Source organism: Sphaeramia orbicularis, chromosome 1, assembly GCF_902148855.1.
Source record: "Sphaeramia orbicularis chromosome 1, fSphaOr1.1, whole genome shotgun sequence".
In the NCBI taxonomy this organism is placed as follows: Eukaryota; Metazoa; Chordata; class Actinopteri; order Kurtiformes; family Apogonidae; genus Sphaeramia; species Sphaeramia orbicularis.
Window position 1 is genome coordinate 45994990 of NC_043957.1, and position 20862 is coordinate 46015851.

Below are 20862 nucleotides of genomic sequence, written 5' to 3' on the forward strand. Positions count from 1 at the left end.
CTGTATGGCCTATCAAGGATCAACAAGTTAAATTTGTGAGGTTGTCAGGTTCTGCCGCTATGTTAGAGTCCTGTGGTCTTGATGCAGGGGCTCAATCTCCCATTAGGATTGGGTGGTACTTTCATTGGAGGAGAACTCAACTAATTAAATGAAAGTCCGTATATGACAGGGGTCTCAATTTCATTTTCTTCCAGGGGCCACATTCAGCCCGATTTGATCTCCATTGGGCCGGACCAGTAAAATAATAGCATAATAACCTATAACAGGGGTGTCAAACATGAGGCCCGGGGGCCAAATGTGGCCCGCCAAAGGTTCCAATCCGGCCCCTGGGATGAATTTAAAAAGTGCAAAAATTCCACACTTTTGAACTGAATTAAGTAAAAAAAAAAAATCAGCTTGAATTAAAGAAAAAGATCTTGAATTAAGCCAAAAAAAAACCCCATCTTCGATTAGGTAAAAAAAAATCTTCAATAAAGCAAAAAAAAAAAATAAAAATCTTCAATGAAGTAAAAAAAAATCTTCAATTAAGCCAAAATAAAGTCTTCAATTAAGTTAAAAAAATATTGAATTAAGCCAAAAAAAAAAAAAATCTTCGATTAAGTAAAAAGAAAATCTTCAATTAAGCAAAAAAAAATCTTCAATTAAGTAAAAAATCCTTGAATTAAGCCAAAAAAAAAAAAAACATCTTCGATTAGGTAAAAAAAAAATAAAAAATCTTCAATTAAGCAAAAAAAAAAAAAAAAAAATCTTCAATTAAGTAAAAAAAAAAAAATCTTCAATTAAGCCACAAAAAATCTCAAATTTAGCAAAAAATCTTGAATTAAGCCAAAATAAAGTCTTCAATTAAGTAAAAAAAAAAAAAAAACTGAATTAAGCAAAAAAAAAAAAAAAAAAATCTTCAATTAAGTAAAAAAAAATAATATTGAATTAAGCCAAAAAAAAAAATCTTCAATTAAGTAAAAAAAATCTTGAATTAAGCCAAAAAAAAAAAAAAAAAAAAACATCTTCGACTAGGTAAAAAAAAAAACTTCAATTAAGCAAAAAAAAAAAATCTTCAATTAAGTAAAAAAAATCCTCAATTAAGCCAAAAAAAATCTAAAATTTAGCAAAAAATCTTGAATTAAGACAAAGTCTTCAATTAAGTAAAAAAAAAAAAAAAAAAATATTGAATTAAGCAAAAAAAAAAAAATCTTCAATTAAGTTTAAAAAAAAAATCTTGAATTAAGCCAAAAAAAAGAATCTTTAATTAAATAAAAAAAATCTTGAATTAAGCCAAAAAAAAAAAAATCTTCAATTAATTAAAAAAAAATCTTCAATTAAGCCAAAAAATCTAGAATTAACAACTTACATTTTTTTTGTTTTAATGCAAAAAATAAATTATGAAAATATTTACATTTACAAACTATCCTGTAACAATAAAATGTGAATAACCTGAACAAATATGAACAACCTGAAATGTCTAATCAGAACTGTCGATCAGTGGGCACCCCGTGGACCCTCCCACCTATGATCATCACCAAAATTTAATCATTTGTTCCTTGTGCCAGTATCAGCATTTCCTGAAATTTTCATCCAAATCTGTCCATAACTTTTTGAGTTATCTTGCACACACAGACAGACAGACAGACAGACAAACAAATCAGTGCCGACAAAAACATAACCATATTGGCGGAGGTAACGATGAAGACAACGACAAAGATGAAGACAACGACAAAGATGACCACGATGAAGACAATGCTGAAGATGACAACGACCAAGACGGTGACGAAGATGGCGACGAAGACAACAACAACAACGAAGACAGACAAAGCACCTTCACAGTAGCTCATGGCCTATGAGCCAGTGAACTAAAAATAGGACCAATGGCCCTGTAGCTTACCGGCCAAATTAAAAGCTTTGGGAAATGTATCCAGATGCCATTTATTATCACCCAGTTCTGTGTATTTATTATATTACAGAAATAGCCCATGTTTTGGTCATATTCCAATCAGATCTGTAAAAAATTCAAATTACAACTTGATATCATTGATACTGATTTATTGGATCAATCCACTTCCTATCTGTTATAATGGGAAAATTTGTCAAAGTCGGACCAAATCCAGAATCAGATCCGGATCGAAATAATTTCAATACCTTGTGTTGACATCATCATACAGAAGCTGTATACCAAGTTTGAAGTCAATCAGAACTGTAGTTTGGGAGAAGAAGACGATTGGAATTTTTTCTCCATAAGAGCCCATGTTAAATTTTCCGTAAGTTCCCGGATCCAGAAGAAGATCCTGATCAGCATGTGGACCTTATGTTTTGGTCATCTCCCCATCAGGGCTGGACCGTAGAAATTTACACTTGATATCATTTATATTTACTGAGTTATTGCATCGATCCACTTCCTATCTCTTATAATGGGAAAATTTTTCAAAGTCGCACCAAATCCAGAATCAGATCCAAATAATTTCACTAACTTTTGTTGACATCATCATACAGAAGCTGTATACCAAGTTTGAAGTCAATCAGAATTGTAGTTTCGGAGAAGAAGACTGAAAGTTTTGTAACGGACGACAGACGCTGCATGACGACAATAGCTAACGTCATGTCGGCCAGTAAGCTAAAAATGGACAGATGACAACACTGTATAAATTACATCAAATTTTATTTAACTCCATTTTCACAATGAAAAACAAAACTTATACCTGCAAAGTTAAAGATGATCGGACTGTCCTGCATGACTAAACTAATACAGATGGACAAACACCTTTAACGCTTGCAAATGCTGTTCTGAGATATGATGTAGACAAAATATCTGGCTACCTGGCTAAAATAAAGACCCAGTAATACAAACTATGCTAAAATAATCATTCAATATAAATAACATTAATTATTCAACTGTAATTCAAGTCTTGCAGCAGAAAATCCAGTTAACTCTATCTATAAGGGAATGCAATCATTGAAATGTTAAGAACAATGTCATTTTCCTAAAATAGTTAAGCTTCATATTAACAGGCAGAAATAATCAATAGTGGCTAAAACATCTCAGAGACAGTCGTACAGATAAAGGCTAATCACAGACATGGTTCATCATGACTTCTCACATTAAGTCACTTTGGTATGTTTGTATTATCAGTGTTCCAGTACAAACTCTGCAGGCACACACACTAACCGCTTGCAATATAACAGAATATATTGCATGCTGTTTGATGAAAAATGATATTCTCCAGCTATGGACATATCTGCCTTGTATTTACCCATTCAGTTAAAATCGACGTTGTTTCTTGCCGAGTAAAAACAGTCACAGTTTCATTGTTTGGTCGAATCAACAATAACTAGAACGTAATGTGGTACTCGCTACAGCTGATCAGTCGATAAGGGGAAAAACTAATAGTTTGATAATTGATTATTTTACTGACTTTTCAAGCAAAATTAACAAACGTTTGCGGCTTAAATGTGACAATAACCAAATTTTCTGCCCTTTCTTTGTCTTCCGTGAGAAGCAGTGACTCATCTTTACATGTTGGACGGTTACTGGGTAAAAAAAAAAAGACTCTGAAGGTGTTCATTTGAGGCTACAAGAGATTTTTTTTTTTTTTGATATATAGTAAACCATTAATCAAGAAATACAGAAAATAATCTGACAGCTTCATCAATAATGAAAATATCTGTTAGTTTTAGCCCTAGCTACTTGCATTGTCATTGGCTGTTAAATGAAAACCCAAAGTGCCAAACTGTTCATGAAAAATAGAATCATCTTGCATAAAAACATCTCACTAGGTTCAAATACTAGATTACGTGTGCGTCTTACATTGGCCAAAGTGTGCATTTCCAGCTGACATTGTTACAGTGTTACCAGATTGAGCTGGTCGACGTCTGAAAGTTAAAACAAAGGCAGTAGGTTTCATACAAAGGCTCAGCACCTGAGATTTAATGAAAGCTTCAGTCGTCAGAGCAGAGAACGAAGTCGGTCGTAATCTAACAGACACAGCACAGAAAGATCGCAAAGTTCAAAGACCTCAAGCAGCGTCCATTGATATCCCCGTACGACCTCGGTCCGGCCGTGATGATGGAGATCATCAGAAGGCGTTGGGTTGATTTCCCGTCAGCGGGCAGGGCTTTGCATCCTGTCCTGTCAGACGTACTGCTGTGGTTTCTGAGGGACTGTAGCTGAAGCCAGCGTCTTGGCCGCCTCCTTGGCCTTCTCTGACGCATCCTTCACCGTGTCCCTGAGCAGCCGCTGGGGCGTCTCTCCTGTCAGACCAGAGTTTATGTGAGGAAAAACGAAGACAAGAAAAACAAAACAAAAAAAACAAGCAAAAACAAAACAAAAAAAAGTTTGAAATCATCCTCTGGAACAACACAAGTCAACGTGTGTTTGTCTGTAAGCTTAAAGTGTGCCCAGAATCTGTAACGGCATGCAAGATGGAAAGATGAACGAACTTAGATTATTATGAACTTTCCTCGACTCTGAGGAAAGATCAAGGTCAAAAGAAAACAGTCACAGCTGTAGGCAGTTATGAACCGCTACATGAGTCAGTACCATGGGCTGTGGAGTCTATTTGTGTCTGACCCCAGTGTGAACCCTGGATTTGAAAGTGCCTCATGTGAGAACAAAAACACAGAGAGATGGAGTAAGGGGGGGGGGGGGGGGGCTTCTTCCACTTTTGCGTGCAGTGGATATTCATTATGTGTTACACCTGAGAGGAGGCAGCATGCTGGTGGAAATGGAACCAAGCACATTGTAAAGGCTAAAAACAAGGACCTGAAGCCACACTAATACCAACACAACAGCTGATTACCAAACCTACAACGCACTAACCTTACATTACACTGGGTGACAAAAAAATGTTTTTTGCAAGTTGTCTAGGTTTTTTCAACTGAATTAGGACCATTTTGCACCGCTAAATCCAAAAATGACATCTGTTTTTCTCAATCAGGTCAGGTTTTTTTTTTGCTAATTTGATTTTAAAAAATTTGATCTTCTCACAAAATTGATTACATTTTTGTGACTTTATCAGTTGATTTTTTTTATGTAGTTCTCACCCAAAATAGGTTTTAAGAGAAAAAAAATCATTTTCTAACAGGATTCCTGTTAGGTACAATGGTGTATTCACCGCAGATGTAGCAGACTACGTCAGGCTTATTTTTGCAAGATCTTCTAGTCGAACCCATTTCATTCACCTGTAATATTAAAAAAAACATTAATCATAAATTGGCAAAAGTAAAATCTTCAGAACTCGTTTATTGCAAGAAATATGAAAGAATTTTGTATCATATGATGTGAAAATGCCCACAAATGTAAACAAAAATGTTAAAAAGCCAATATGTAGCATAGTTCAGAAAGTTGACCTGACTGAGCAAAATTAATGTGATTTTTGGATTCAGCACACCAAAATTATCCTAAATCAGCTTATAAAACTTAAACAATAAATTTGTTGTTGACCAGTGTTATTGATGTTAAAGCTATACCTACTGATCTGGCATTTCACACAGCACTTTGTAAAAATTTGAACATGAGCAAATCGCCTCCCTCCAAAGCCCTGCCCGCTTCCTCCTGCCTGAGCTCTGACGCTCCCCTCCTCTCACCTGACGCGTGCGGTGGAAGCGGATGGGGAGGTCCGGTCCCCTCAGCGTGGCCGCGGACCCCTCCCTCAGCAACCAGACACATCATGCAGCTCCTGTTTCATTAGGAGACCCTGTATTTAAGGGTCTGGTCTGTGCAGCGCTGGGACATTGTCTTTTTTTTTTTCCCAACTTTTGTGTATTTGGAGTTTTATAGAAATTGGGCAATACAAACATTGTATCATATGTGACATCAGTTGAAAATAAACTGTTGCACAATTTCCTTTTTTTTTTTTTTTTTTTCATGCAAACAAACCCAAGAACAAGGACAAGTGCACAAGTATACCAACCTTCTCCATTAACAAAAGCACACCAGACAAAGACAACAAACAAACAAAAAACAAAACAAAAAGCACAAAAAAATGTCAATAAATTAAATTAAATTTTTAAAAAACAAACAAACAAACAAACAAACAAACAAAAAAACGTCTTGAAAAGTTCACATTTAGAATATCGATGCGGTATGTGTTACACAAGATGCATTACTGAATAGATAAAACAAAAAAGAGGACCAGGCTGAAAAATTACCATAAAGGTCAATCTGGAACAAAGGGGAAATTTGTTTTCCTGACTCGTTGAAACAAAGGATTCCAGATTTGTGAAAATTTATCAGCAGAGGCATAAAGTGTCATTCTAATTTTTTCTAATTTGAGAAAATATAGGACGTCTCTGAGCCAGTGAATAAAGGAAGGGGGCTGTGGTGATTTCCATTTCAGGACAATTACCTTTCTCGCTAGAATAGTCATAAATGCGAGAGAATTACTTTCAGAGGTGGAGAGGGAAGGTGTCTGGACAAAAATCGCTGGATCATTGTCTCCACTGCACCACATCACCTGGGCGGAGTGGGCCGTACCGTGAGCGCGCGTACTTCGCTACTGTCTGTGGATATTTGAGGTTTCATAGTCCATACATTTATCATCCTACATAATCCTACACTGAGTGACACCTAAGTGCATTTACGCAGAGTCCTGCAGTCATAAATATTGAGCTTTGGGTGGACGTGTCTGTGGAGTCAAGTACACCAGACTCCCAGACTTTATCTCTATCCTTCTTTCACCAGACTCTTGACTGCTGCTGTCAGGTTTTTCTGTTTGTTCCTCTTAGTTGTTGTTTCTGTTAATAAATCTGTTTACTTCCCTTCGACACGTGCATTTGAGTCCTATCCAATCACATCCCTACACAGGAGACGGCAGTCAGTGACAGGAGGAGCAGCGCCAGTGAAGCGTCAGATTCAGAGGTACCCATATTAGATGCGGGACGGCGGGAACAAATGACTGACAGGAGGCTCAACCAGGCTCGGCCAGTCATTTTATTCGGACCGAATAAAATGATTGGTCAGACTTTTATCAGAAATATATGAGAATTGAACATTTTTGAGTTTCAAAACATTGTGGATTTCTTTTACATTTTAGTTTGATACATGCTTATTTCAAGGTGACAAAAGAAAAGTGTAAAAATGCCACATCATACGGTATAGCTTTAATTATTTGCAAATGGTCAAATTACAAATTAGCATTAAAAATCAATATGGCTAATGGGTCATATGTACATAACACTTCCACTGAGATTTTTAATCATAGGTATTATTAAATATTTGGACGTCTCCCTGCAGTCAGTATAGATCTTTCTTCACAAATACTTATTCATATGAAAACAACTTCCAGTCTAAAGGTATTGTGTGATCTGGACATATAAATGAATCTCAGCGTAATAATGATCTTCTACCCATCTGAATGAACAGATGATGTTTTGTTTACTTTTAGCCAAAAGATTTACCTTAATTATTTATCACTACTGTATATTCATATGTTACTTGCTTAACCCTTTCATGCTTGAATTACCTGAACCTTAGTAAACATTTTTTTTCGTAAGTGTTTTTATTCCTCCTTACACATGAAAAAAAAAAACAATGCGATCGATTTTTTTTTCATGGAGTTACAAAAATGTCCATGCATTTAATTTTTGAAGTAAAGAAATGTGTGTTTAAAACCCAATATTAGAAAGTACGGAATAGGATTAGGGCCACTGAAAAAAATACAATAAACTAAGGTCCAATATGTATTTCTTATTATTATTATGAGAAAAAAAAGTCATAATTCTGAGATTAAAGTCAGAATTCGGAGAAAAAAGTCAGAATTCAGAGAAAAAAGTTAGAATTCTGAGATTAACGTCAAAATTCTGAATTTAAACTCAGAATTCTGAGAAGAAAGTCAGAATTCTGAGTTTAAAGTCAGAATTCGGAGAAAAAAGTCAGAATTTGGAGTTTAAAGTCAGAATTCTAAGGAAAAAAAGTCAGAATTCTGAGATTAAAGTCAGAATTCTGAGTTTAAAGTCAGAATTCTGAGGAAAAAAAGTCAGAATTCTGAGTTTAAAGTCAGAATTCTAAGATTAAAGTCCAGTGGCCCTAATCCTGTTCCGTAAGAAAGTAATATGAAAACAACGAAATAAAAACATTTTTTATGCTGCAAATCTGATGTTTTCTCATATTTTAACATATTCTAGTCCTAGTTATTATTCACGTCATGGAAATAACATGCAAAAAAAAAACAAAACGTGTCTAACAAATAACAGGTGATTTAAATTTTTCAATTTAAATTTAAAGATTTTTCAAACATGTTAGTGCAGATCAGGTTTATGAAGAACAGCAAAGTGACAGTAATGGTCTGAATATCAGTGTATGGGATGGTGCGTAAACAGCCACTGTGGTGGCTGATACGGAACTAAACCAACAAAAACTCATGAATATACAAGAGAACAGCTGGAGAATAACTGTCCACTGTAGTGACCACTATGCATGAAAGGGTTAATTACTTATTATTCACATGTGAGGGAATATTTCATATTTATTTTTGCTAACTCACTAAACCAAACACTTGTTGTGCAAAAGACCCTAAAACCTCATTAATGCATCTCCTTCCATTCTACTGCTGGATAAATCTAGCTATAACATCTTAACTAACATAGTTACAATGATCTAAGGTTCATAATTTTGTGCCAGCGTTCACTTAGGGTCAATGATGCTAACCACCTTACACATTTAACTATGTATTAACACAAAAGAAAAGGATATAAAAGAATAGAGAGGAAGACATGTGAGCACGATGCTGAAAAAAGTACAAGAGATGCATACTCAGCCAACTTCATTTCAAGTGTAAATCATGCAATCAGTGCATTATTCCAACCCACTGCTTTGTCCAACCCTCCCTCACACGTCTACACATCACATGATTGAGAACTACATCCTTCAAAGCACAAAACAGTACTTTTCTTTAAAACAGTAACAAACAAGGTCTGCTTATTATTGACTACACTGCCATACAATGGCAGCAAGATACAACTGACTATTATTCAGCCCCATTTACCATCATGTATTTCAATTAAAATGGTGACTTTTTCCACCTAAATCACAATGACTGCAAAAAAGAAATAGAAAAGAAACCTGTAAACATCAACACAGACTGGAATTTCCTTCTACTTGTTTGTATGTATTTAAATGATAAAGTGAAGGTAATAATGAGTACTACTAAAACTTAATGTCAGGTTTAACGCATAAAGACCCAATTATCCACCAGCGGCCAAAGTCATCAACTGAAATAAAATGTTTAAACCCCCTTGACACAGGGGTGGTGATCATTGAGCGTTGAAAAAATGGCCAGATCTCTCAACGATCTTTTAATGAGCGCCCAGCTATCACCAAGATCTCTCAAGGATCTTCCAGTGATCTCCATGGTATACTCAAAGTTTTGACTCAGTCCAAAACAATCTCTCAACGAATGCTCAAGAAGCTCTCAACAATCTCCCAGTGATCTCTCAGCAATCCTTCAATGAATGCCAAATTTTTCCACCCCGAAGGTAGAGAGGGTTGAGAGATCAATGAGGGAATGGGTATGACTATCTCGATGACCCCCTTGCCTGATCTGACTGACCAGACAGTTTAAAGTAGGGGACAAAGGCACAATGAGCGCACAAGGATCTCCCAAACATTTACACAGAAGGGGCTTTTTTGACGCTTAGGAGATTGTTGAGCGATTGAGCCAATTTTTGGATCGCTCAATGGTCACCCAACAACTCTCCATGCTGTGTAAAGGGGCCCTTAATCACTGCTGATCCATTAATCTTATCAATCTATGTAAATAATTGATGTAAAATGCAGTTTTACATCTTTTTTGTACATTCCATTTACATGACCCATTTGGACTTTCTGAGGCTCTGTAGTGAATGTGGAAACACTGTCATCTTCAACACTGATTCACCAGTAAAACCCATGGAATTTGATTAATGACAGTGGATTGAGACACTTGTTTTATGTTCAGTTAATGATATATTTATTGAGAAAATGACTTTTTTCCAATTTTCTGTTTCTGATATAATAATCCTCAACTTTACTCACAGCTTTAACGAAAACCTACATGATCACAGAATGAAATACAGGAAAATATGTGATTTTCACTGAAAAAAAAAACGCAAAATACAGAAGATAATATTATAATAAATGGTGATAAATCACTTTAAAAAGAAGAAATTTAGAGAAAAATTTATTTGGGAACCAACACAAAAGCAGCAGTGGGTCTTTATGAGTTAAGTGAAAAAGGAAATATTATGATTGCTTGTGAATAAAATGTGATTACAGATCAAAATTTAGAGACTAATACAGAGCAATGAAAATAAACATAACAGTAATTGTCGCAAGCTATTTTTTCCACTACCAATAAGTACTAAAGATTTTTTTACCTGGAATATTTTATTGTATCACTGTTGGGAAAGTGCTGTAACTATTCTTTTTCCAGGAAGTGAAAAGTGATAATGGTTTTCTTTTTATATTACATCAAAATACCATCCTAAACACAGACATCAGTTAAGACTACACACTACTATCTACCTCTCTACAAACACTACTGAGCCACATTTGACAGTTTTAATATTCAGCATCACTGATCTCATCTTTACCAGACGAATATCTGCAAATAGAGCCAACGAGGACACACAGTGGCTACTTCTGCTACACAGGCTACCATGGCAGGCTCATATACGGCATCATGTGACAACCCCGAGCAAGGCCTGGGATGGCAGATGGATGCCCCGCTGCTAACATACTTACCATGACGCTCAGCCTGATGCCAATCCCTGCAGTCCCATCAACACAGGGGCAGTGGGACAGAATCACAACAATGGGAGAACGTCCTTTCAGACAACAGTACGCTGCATCAGCACAACATACAGTTTTGTAGCACAGCACAAGCCTCATTTGCCAGGAAACATTGCTAAACGGGACTCTGATAATGACCTTTCTTCCCTCTTTTTTTGGACATTTTGTGTCGCTCAGTGGCAAAAAGCAGAGAGGAGACAGGAAATCAGGCCAGAGAGAGTAGGATGATATGCAGCTAATGTCACCCAGACATGAAATTGAAAGAGGTGTTAACATTGAAACTCTCACCTTGGGCACACTTTGACTTTTTTTTTTTTTTTTTTTTTTACTTTAAAGGGGTTATATGTAGTATTAATGTTTCATACTCAACAGCAAGAGGACGTTATGCACCAAAATACACTTAAAACTACTAAAACCACCAGTGTATCAATGTTATGTTTCCACAGATTGTATCATTCTCTGAATAAAGTATAAAGCTCAGTGTTTACACACATCTGTATTATTACCTCTGCCAAGGAGGTTATGTTTTTGCCGGCGGTGGTTTGTTTGTCTGTCTGTCTGTCCGTGTTCAAAATAACTCAAAAAGTTATGGACAGATTTGGCTGAAAATTTCAGGAAATGTTGATACTGGCACAAGGAACAAATGATTGAGTTTTGGTGGTGATTGGAGGGGGGGGTGCGACTGATCTGCCTTGGCGGAGGTCTGCACTCTCCGTGTGCTTCTCTAGTGTTAAGTTTTTTTCTTCAAACTAAAACTAATAGCCAGTTGTTTTGACAGTCGTTCAAAACCACACTGGCTCATAAGCTTAACGTGGTGTATCCGCTGATAGTTTACATTGTACCTGTTATCTTAGGTCTGTTTTCAGATACAAAACAGCCACAGTAAAACCATAAATTATCTCTATTTTCTGTATGGTTTGTGTTGTCAATAGCTGCACTAAAGATCTGTTTGGAATCATCCAAACATGGTAGGAATTGTCACAGTTTAGTCTGAACTGTGGATCAAAAAGCAGCAAACTTACGGAACAGAAAACGCTGCGTCTACCTTTTATTTGTCACTTTCTTTGACTCTAAATATCTTTTCTTTGTGGTTCTTGTCCCATCTCGTCACTTTCTGACACTTAAGTCAGAGGGCCATGTGACGTTTTCATAACCATGGGAGACAGAGTGTGTCATTATTCCCTCTAGCAGTCATCTAAATCCCTTAGATCAGGGGCGTCAAACTCATTTTAGTTCAGGGACCACATTTAGCACAATATGATCTGAAGTGGGACCAGTGAAATAGTACCATAATATATGAAAAATGTCAACTTCAAACTTTTCAATATATTTTAGAACGAAAAAAGTAAAAAATACATCAAGAAAATACTTACATCTACAAACTATCCTTTACTCCTTTTACTAAGAAAATTAAGTGGAATTTTGACAGTATTATGCCTCACTCTCTCATTTGCACATGTTCACACAACATTTAGTAACAGAAATAATATTATAAAAATTGCTCTTCATTCTCTTAAGATGTTTCGGGTTGTTCATATCTGTTCAGGTAATTCACATTTATTGTGAAGGAAAGTTTAGAAATATAAACATATTCATGTAATTTAACTTTTTTTTTTACCCTATAACAAAGAGAAAATTATGGAGTTGTCATTATTTATAGGTTTTCATGATATCTTGACTGATTTGAGACTGAATTTGGCTCTTGAACAAAAAGTTAGTAGTAGTTAGTATCTTAAGTGAAATTTTCATATTTCACAAGTTCATCCCATGAGCTGGATTTGGTTATTTATTATTAGTTATTTATTTCAGGTTTTAACTGAATGTTTTTAATAGAAATACTACATATATCCCCTTTATGAAGGTCTATGAATTAAACGGCCTGTGAGATCATATTTGCGGGCTGTATCTGTAATTAGCATGGAGGTTATGACTGTTTGTGGAACTAGATAATTTGTGTTTTGACACACACAAATAAGTATTTGCATGTTTTGCAGGACTTCCTCTAAAATACAACAACACTAAATTGTTTTCTGATCTGAACCTAAACCCAGAAATCTGTGTTGTTTTTCACTGTGGTTGTCGTTTTACAGTATATCACTTTGCAGTAACATGGTACTTTTCAGCGAAAACACGGACCTGAAGGTTGGTGTAAATTTTAGAAAATGCTGACAGACCCAACTACTGCTGCAACAACTGTGGCAGTCTGTTCAATTAAGCAGAAATGAAAGTTGCTATGACACCCCATATGATGGTAAATGTTGGTTTGTACTTGCATTGTTTTGCATAAGTTTATATGATCTAATCTATTTTAAACATCCGTCACAACACCTTTTTTTTTTCTACCAATAACATCTAAATAATTTGAATCAAACAACACAGAATATTGAGTTGTCTAATGTTTTTTTAAGAAACTAATCTCAAACTTCCTGTATGAGTTCCACTTTTCCAGAAATAACAACAGCTTAAAATAAACCCTTTGGTTTGTTTGTGCTCTCTCCCTTGCACCGTTTCCTCATGTTTCTGTTGGTGATGTGTACGTACCTTGTAAATTCGACAGCGCATATTCCAGCCCTTTCATAGCCTTCACCTGGTTGCTCTTAAAGCGTGCCAATCCAAACTCCTGGGAAAAGATAGAACAGGAAATGGCTTTACATGGGGGAGAAGTCTGAAATACAACACTTCGCTAACAGTCTCAGTTCTCATTCTTCCCTCTAGGGATACCACTGCAAGCCTGGCATTATAACAATAAGAACAATTTTAGGTTGACACATTTTTGGCAACCAAATTTACTTCTTTCCTCAAATCGCCTACTTCTTTATTTTGGCAATTGCGCAGTCTCCTGTGGCTCTGCTGACCTTCAAACCGAGCCACATGATTCTGTTTGTTACCTTCTGTGATTAAAAGCAAGTATATCTACTTAAAAGGTCTAATATGTAAGATTAAGGATGCTCTCACACCTAGTTGATTCAGTCTGATCTAAACAACAGTTCTATGGTGTGAAACCTTCTCAGATCACAATAAAGGCTAACAGCTGGTCTCTGCTCTGACCCCGCAGGATAGTCTCAGCTGGATTAAACTGAACCATTGTTCAAGTCACAGTATGAAAACAGTGTACAGTTTGGTGGTTCAGACTTTCAGACCAATTTTGGGAAGTTAAGCAATACCATCACTGCCAAAACACAAATATAACACAGAAGATGTTAAAGCAAGATGCTGGTATATCGAGTAAAGTTAGTTAGTCCACTCCAAAAACTGTAGTGAGAAAGTAAAACTAACCACACAAAGTGTTAAGAATGTGGAAAAAAATTACTTTCAGGCTATACAATGTAAAGATGCCCTAAAATAGAAAAATGAGCACCTAACTGTCAACAGATGAGAGCAGCATTTCAAGTTGAGGTGTTGGTGCCAAAGATGACCAATATATCAACTCATATGCATTATGTTGTGATCAGACAGCCCTTTATTAGAGGGGACTGATACCATGAGGCTCTCATCATTACCACATGGCTCCTTTGACAAAAACATAAACCTCACAGAACACAAGAGTAACCTCTGCCTAAATATGTGAGTTTGTGTCAGTAACCCCTTTTACACAGCACTTTTGTTACAGGAATATTTCACCTTTATTCCGGAACGACGTCTGTGTAAACAAAATGGTGGGATCATTTGGTCCCACCTTTGTAATATCTCTGGAGGTAGTAACAGAGCCGTGATGAAGGTGGAATCATGATTTAGGAGCGCTATGTAAAAGGAACACCTCTCGTTCCAGCGTCTGTCGTTTTGATGGCATATTGTGTGTGCGACCCCCCTTGCCGGGGGATTTAAAAGTGAGTGCAGGCCGTGTACAGTAAACAAACAAATCAACGCGACCAGATAGATGCTGAACTGGGGAGACGCCGAGATCCACAAGCTGTTGTCACTTTGGGCGGTAGACTCTATCCATGCTAACATTTGTGGAACAATGAAAGATTGAACGACTCTGAGGGGGTTAGCAACACTGCTATGCTAGGGATATTCCCGATTCACAAGTTATACGTCACACTATACACTGCGTTGCGTCACCGCTCTTTTGAATCTGGAATGCAGGTCGGCTGTGTAAAAGTCCAGCCTGTCTCACCTCTGTTACTCCTTTGGCTTGGCTGTGGAAATCAGTCAATGGTGGAAAAAAGGTGGGATCACCATCTCACCTTTTTTCTTGGTGCAAAAGTGGATTTTGTGTGACTTTATTCACATTAACACGATAGTTTGAGCCAAAATAACAAACCAACTAAACTATTGACCCAGTGTTAACCCAGCAAATCCACTGTTGTGAGCGCTTAAATCAGTATTTTTGTCAAATGTCTGTGGTAGCTTTTAAGACAGTAATGCAATACAGCTAATAATACTCATCTATGTACATGCCGGTCTGAGAATTCCCCCTCGTTGATTCAAGCATGGTTAATTTATTTCACAAAAATAGTAAATGTACCTGGATAGGTCTGGAGAAGCCATAAATGCTGGAGGATATCCAAGCCTCCCGTTTCAGCTGGGTGCTGGCTGGCTGCTCCAACGAGTCTTGGAAAACACAACGTTCTTCAACTGACTAATGAGAGAGACCAAAACCAGGTCATGTTTCAGTTAAGTAACATACCATCAGAAGTCATGTCTGCTGATACAGAGGTTATGTCATCTTCTCATATTCATTTTAGTAACATATATAGTGTTTAGGCTGGGTGTGTTTCGAATCACTGACTTCAAGACAATTTCTTGTTTCATATGCAGTTCCATAATGCAGTGGATTAAAAACATAACTTGCATAAATTTATGTAGGTTTAGTGTAAAGTTGTAAGAATGTGAAAATGTCACATGCTGTAGGACTCCTGTCAAAATCGTTCTTCCTGTTTAGAGACTCATCTTTCTGAAGATCTGGCTGCCTGCACAAATTGTGCCTTCTACACAGTCTGGTTATCAGCTACACCTGCATGCACTGCGCAGTTCATGGAGATTGACATGGAGACCAGTCATCCTGCCAAACCACTGAGAAGCATTAATGCAGAAACGGTCCCTCTACCAAACAACTGTATTTTTTACATTTGCAAATTACTGCTGAATTTCAAGTTTTTAGTGAATTAACTGGGATCAAATGGTCTTGCCACCTGCATGACCATCTCTGTAGTAAAAGAAATATATAAGACAAGTATGAAATTTTGGCAAATACATCTAGGACCTAGCCACCACAAGATCTTATGATCGATCTTAATTTACTATATCCTCCTGAGACCCAGAAAAGTACAATTTGTGTCTTTTTTACATTAAATAATTACCTTGATTGGAAAAAGCAAAATGCAACAGTTTCTTTAGAAACATTTTTTATGGAATGTCCTTTGTAGTGGACACCATTTTAATCATTTATTTTTTTAAGTAAAGCTGTGAAACTCTTATCCCCTAAAAATGCACTGCTGGGTCTAAGGAGGATATGATCTACATTTCAGAGGGATGATGAAATGATGTCATTTTAAAAAAAAAGAAGTAATAACAGTGCTTTCTAAACTTTTCTGCTCAGCTAACATTTATTTCAAATGGACCATTCATCAGAGTAATTATGATATTTTACAGTGTGTTGCACTAACCTGGTTAATGTCACTAGCACAGGCCGCCAGACTAATTAATTTATTTCAGCCTGTTTACAACAACACTTAAGCCTCTTTCCATGCCTCAGTGCTTGGTGCTCAGTTTGTGTCATGTGTTTGAAGAAATTATGAAGTCCGTCAGCTTCTGAACTTAGACGTGCAGCGAGTCTGATTCACACAAATGCTTAAGATACTATTTTGAAAAACATAACTGATTCAGTCTGAAACTCATAAAGGGCAAAAAAGGTGTCCAAACTATAGGTAATTACAGGAAAAACTGCAGCTATATCAACACAAAAATATGGATGTGTTTGTTTATTTCATCTAGTGTAAAAATATTATAATAGTAAATTAAAGCTCAAGAACCCAGTGAAAACTAGAGGGAAACTTATTGGTTGTAACTTTCCCCCATTTTACATGAGTGAGAACATTATCAGTTGTGATTTTACCTTAAATATTGCCATAATCTTTTGCCTTAATCACCCAGACCTAACTACATCCATAATGAATAAAAAGGAAATTGTGTGTGTTTTTTTTTAAAAGATGTATACACAGTTGACAGCAGTGTGGTTAATATGATGCTGAAAATAGCAGGCTTCACCATGAGTGTAGTGTGGTTGAGGTTCCAGGTGTATGTGGTCAGGCTCCTGTTGACCGGGTCCACGATAGAGTCCTCAATGATATACACGGAGCGAGACATGCCAGAGGGAAAGAAGTGCTCTGCCCAGCGAGGCAACCGATTGGTCTTCATCAAGAGACGCCTAGAAAGGAGTCGATGGTCCGCAGTCACCTCCCGGTACACAACGTCCTCTGTGAGAACATGGGTGCTAAACCAGACACAAAGACAGACAAGTCGAATCATGTTCATTTTACTAATATACCGCAGCTCGTAAATTACAAAATAGAACTGTGCCTAAAAGACTTTACTATATCGACCATCATTAAATCCTGGCTCCACAACGGATGATCTTACTGTATATCACCCACTTACTTAAACTTTAACCCTTTAAACATTGAGCCTAAAATGATTTACCTGGATTTTTTTTTTATTTTGACTATAAAAAGGTTAGAAAATATGTTGTGAGTGAGTCCTTCTGCCCATTTTTCCAGACCACTTAGAACTTTCAAAATCTTGCAGTCATTTACAATTTACTGCATGTCATAATACTGCTAAAACGGCTTCTTCTCCAGCTCTAGTACAACTGTGAGTGAAATTACTGTAATGACCCAATAAAGCCTATAAAGTGCAATGTCTCAGGTTTCAGAAACCGTTGGAATTTTTCCAACTGCACAAACAATGAAAGAGTTACAGCCATCCAAACTGCATATGCGCAGGGTGCATCAGCAATGACACGTCAGGTTTTAAGAGTTAAAGTTAATTTCTATTCGTCTTCTCTTATAAATCAGCATTTCCATTTCAAACATCAGTTGTATAACATGATTTTTAGGATCCAACACACTTCTCTGTTACTAAAAATACTACAATTTGTTATCTGATGTGTTTTTTCCACTCTCTTGTTGTTGCTGCTTGTCAACAATAATTTAATAAGTTAACTGTAAGATAGGACCTTCTTTTTGGGAGGGATCCAGCATTATTCTGATTACTTTTAAGTTACTTTCGAGTTTTTGAATCTGTGTGTGGTCGGCTCGGGCTTGGCTCGGGGGGTGGGGTGTCCCTGCTGGGCGTGGGATGCAAACTAGGGGCTGATCACCCTGTAGCTGGCCGCCTCAGAGGAGGGTGTGAATGGCCGAAACACCCTATGACCCAGAGGAACACTCCTGATGATGCGGCCCCCCCGCTTACCCTGGAGGGACGTCCTGTTCCCTGGGTTGGGCCTGGGCTGGAACCAAGCCTCCTGGTTATGTTTCAACTTTCCGACATTCACCAATGAACTTTTGTACGTGCTCGCACAAACGCTATCAACATCTTATCCTGTGTTTTGAAATCTAACCAGGCTACCTGAGAACAATTCTAAGATGTATGTATTTTACCACCAATAATTTCATTTCAAGACTTTATCCTAAAGCTATACTGACACTTCGGAAGTTGTCCATGTTTATAATAAAGTTATAGATTGGTTGTAAGACATAGTAGCCAGTGAAGAATTACAAAGATGTTTCCAAAACCCACAGGGTTCCTACAGGTTTCTACAAGTTAAATTTAAGACTTTTTAAGACATTTTGAAGATTACTTAGAACAGAATTTAATACCTATTTAACAGGCTCACTGGCAAAAATCTGTAACTCCTAGAATTTAGGTAAACGTATTAATTTACTCCAATGCCTTGATTCCCACCGTTCAGAGTCATTTCTCACCGGGGGCTGCAAAGTTATTGATAATTGGTTCCTAATTTCAATATAAATTGTTGGGTTGGACAGGTGGAAATGAGTAGACTAATGTTACTTTCTTTGCAACTTGGACATTTCCCAGTCACAGTTTATGGCAACAGAAATTAAGACCTACCATATTAAATTTCCCATATCTTAAAAGACTTTTTTTTAAGGTATTAAATATAGATTTGTAAATTCAACACTTTAAAGACCCCGCAGGAACCCTGAACCAATGGATGTTCTTCAGGTAAAGGTAAAGCACATGAATCAGATTAACCACACAACTCTGAATATGCTAAACTTGGCTACACTTCTCTAAACCATGTTCTCAGTTCTCCATATCAAACATGGCTGACCTCTTCGGATATGCAAATGATACTAACACTTTAACATGTTGTGTAACCTGCTAAATACCCACAGCGTGTGTTTATCCAAACAACTGTGATAAAATACCTGAATGGGTTAGGATATCTCTGCCAAAAAGCAGAGACAACATGGTCCCATGTACTCCTGATGTCTGTGCTGTTACAAAAGTATTTGACCATTCTTTTCTTGCTGTTGTGACGGATGGCAAGAAACCTTAATCTTTAAGTCTCTTGCTGCTGCTACTACACAAGACAATGAAAGCTCAGGTGTTGACTCCATCCACAGACTATAAGGGTCCTGCAGAGATAAAGAGAGGAGATTACCAATACCATCATGCACCAGCAGCACGAATATATTGAAGGTACACAACAGTAAATTTTGAAAGGCTGACAATACTGACAAAAGTTTTAAAGGAGGAAAAAGCCATCTGATCAACCAGTATCACCTCCATAAAGAACATCTTTGACTACACTGGTCTAAATTTTTTCGAAATGATTTGCTTCAGACATTAAATGTGCTAAATGTTACGTATTTTAATAAGATTAATTGGAAAATAAATGACGAAAGTGCCAGTTTGCTGATGTTTTCAAGGTATATGATTAAGTGTTATTACACATATATATTGGTTTATGTACATTTAAATAATAGTTTTAGAAATCTTCCACTAAACAGAACCTGTAAAGTGAATGTATTCTAATGTGCAGACAGTGTTTTGAAGTAGATCTTGTAGCTCAGAGACAAATATTTCTTTTGAGTCAAACCCATTCTCTCATTAATTCTTGAGTTTCACATTTTGACCCAAGGCTGTATCTTGGAAAGTTTAGCCAACCAGCATTTTTGACTTGATTTTTCTTTATCAGTGACTCTCATGTGGTAAAATTTCATTACTTTTATTCTGGAAGCATTTTCCTTGTAGACCAGTGCTATAAGACTAGTAATAACATTCAAGGTATAATACAAACCCTACATTAGTAAATAAATGAATACATCTTGATCATTTAAACATCACACTCAAAGTCAGTGTCTATCTCTTATATGTACTTACTTGTTTGTTTAAAGTATTAAGTTATAAAATGAATGCATCTTTGTATTATCAGGATTCAAAACCAGGACTTTAAATTTAAAGAAATGATGCTTTAACATTTGTCAACATCGACTGTTTTTTACAGTGGCATTTTTCAGCCGCACATCTTATTCTCCAGAGGTTCAACATACATATATAGTGACAAACCACTGACTGCTGTGACTTAATTACGTAACCTTGACCATTGGCTTTACGTGGGACTACCTGCAACTTGTTAACGCAACAGCTACCGTTAGCTATTGCTATGAACATGCTAACGGCTAGTTAGCTTCTCCAAACACTCAACGCACTTATCTCATTAAAGAGTTTGTCGTTAAACGGTGACAATGGGATGAAATGGTTATTAGACATGGCATCGATGACTGTATCCGAGATGTGACAGCTAATATATTAGCATAAAAAAAACAAACCAAGCTTAATTGATATTAACTGGCTAGCCTGAACAGTCAACACATACACACAGTTCACACTAGCTAGCTACTTCAGTTTTAATGCTCTTCTTAGCACGAAACACTGACGCTTACCTGAAGCTTTATGAGATGCTAATGTTAGGCCGAATGATGGATAAACATGGCCTGTTTATTGTGCCTTCAGCCACACATTAACCAGCGGATATTGGCTAATTAAATCCATTCTGCTGCATGTGACGGACGGGACAGGACCGAGGATATTTTAGACAACACAGGACTACTTCCGGTTTACTATGTCAAAGTAAA

General features: G+C 36.7%; 1 protein-coding gene across 5 annotated transcripts; it reads right to left on the minus strand.

The window, feature by feature from the left end:
* Positions 1–2631: 2631 nt before the first annotated feature.
* On the minus strand, positions 2632–20836 carry LOC115423341 (PRELI domain-containing protein 1, mitochondrial-like). 5 transcript variants are annotated; one of them, XM_030140107.1, is made up of 7 exons: positions 20671–20835; positions 19150–19359; positions 16967–17192; positions 15225–15338; positions 13298–13376; positions 10709–10734; positions 2632–4239 (listed from the first exon to the last, which is right to left on the minus strand). In XM_030140107.1, exons 2-7 carry the CDS (start codon positions 19239–19241, stop codon positions 4204–4206), a joined length of 573 nt encoding a protein of 190 aa, XP_029995967.1. In that variant the 5' UTR covers positions 19242–19359; positions 20671–20835; the 3' UTR covers positions 2632–4203. The 5 variants fall into 5 exon arrangements, with proteins under 5 accessions (XP_029995967.1, XP_029995955.1, XP_029995947.1 ...); XM_030140095.1 differs by having other exon boundaries at positions 10709–10791; XM_030140087.1 differs by lacking the exon at positions 10709–10734 and having other exon boundaries at positions 20671–20834.
* Positions 20837–20862: the final 26 nt, after the last annotated feature.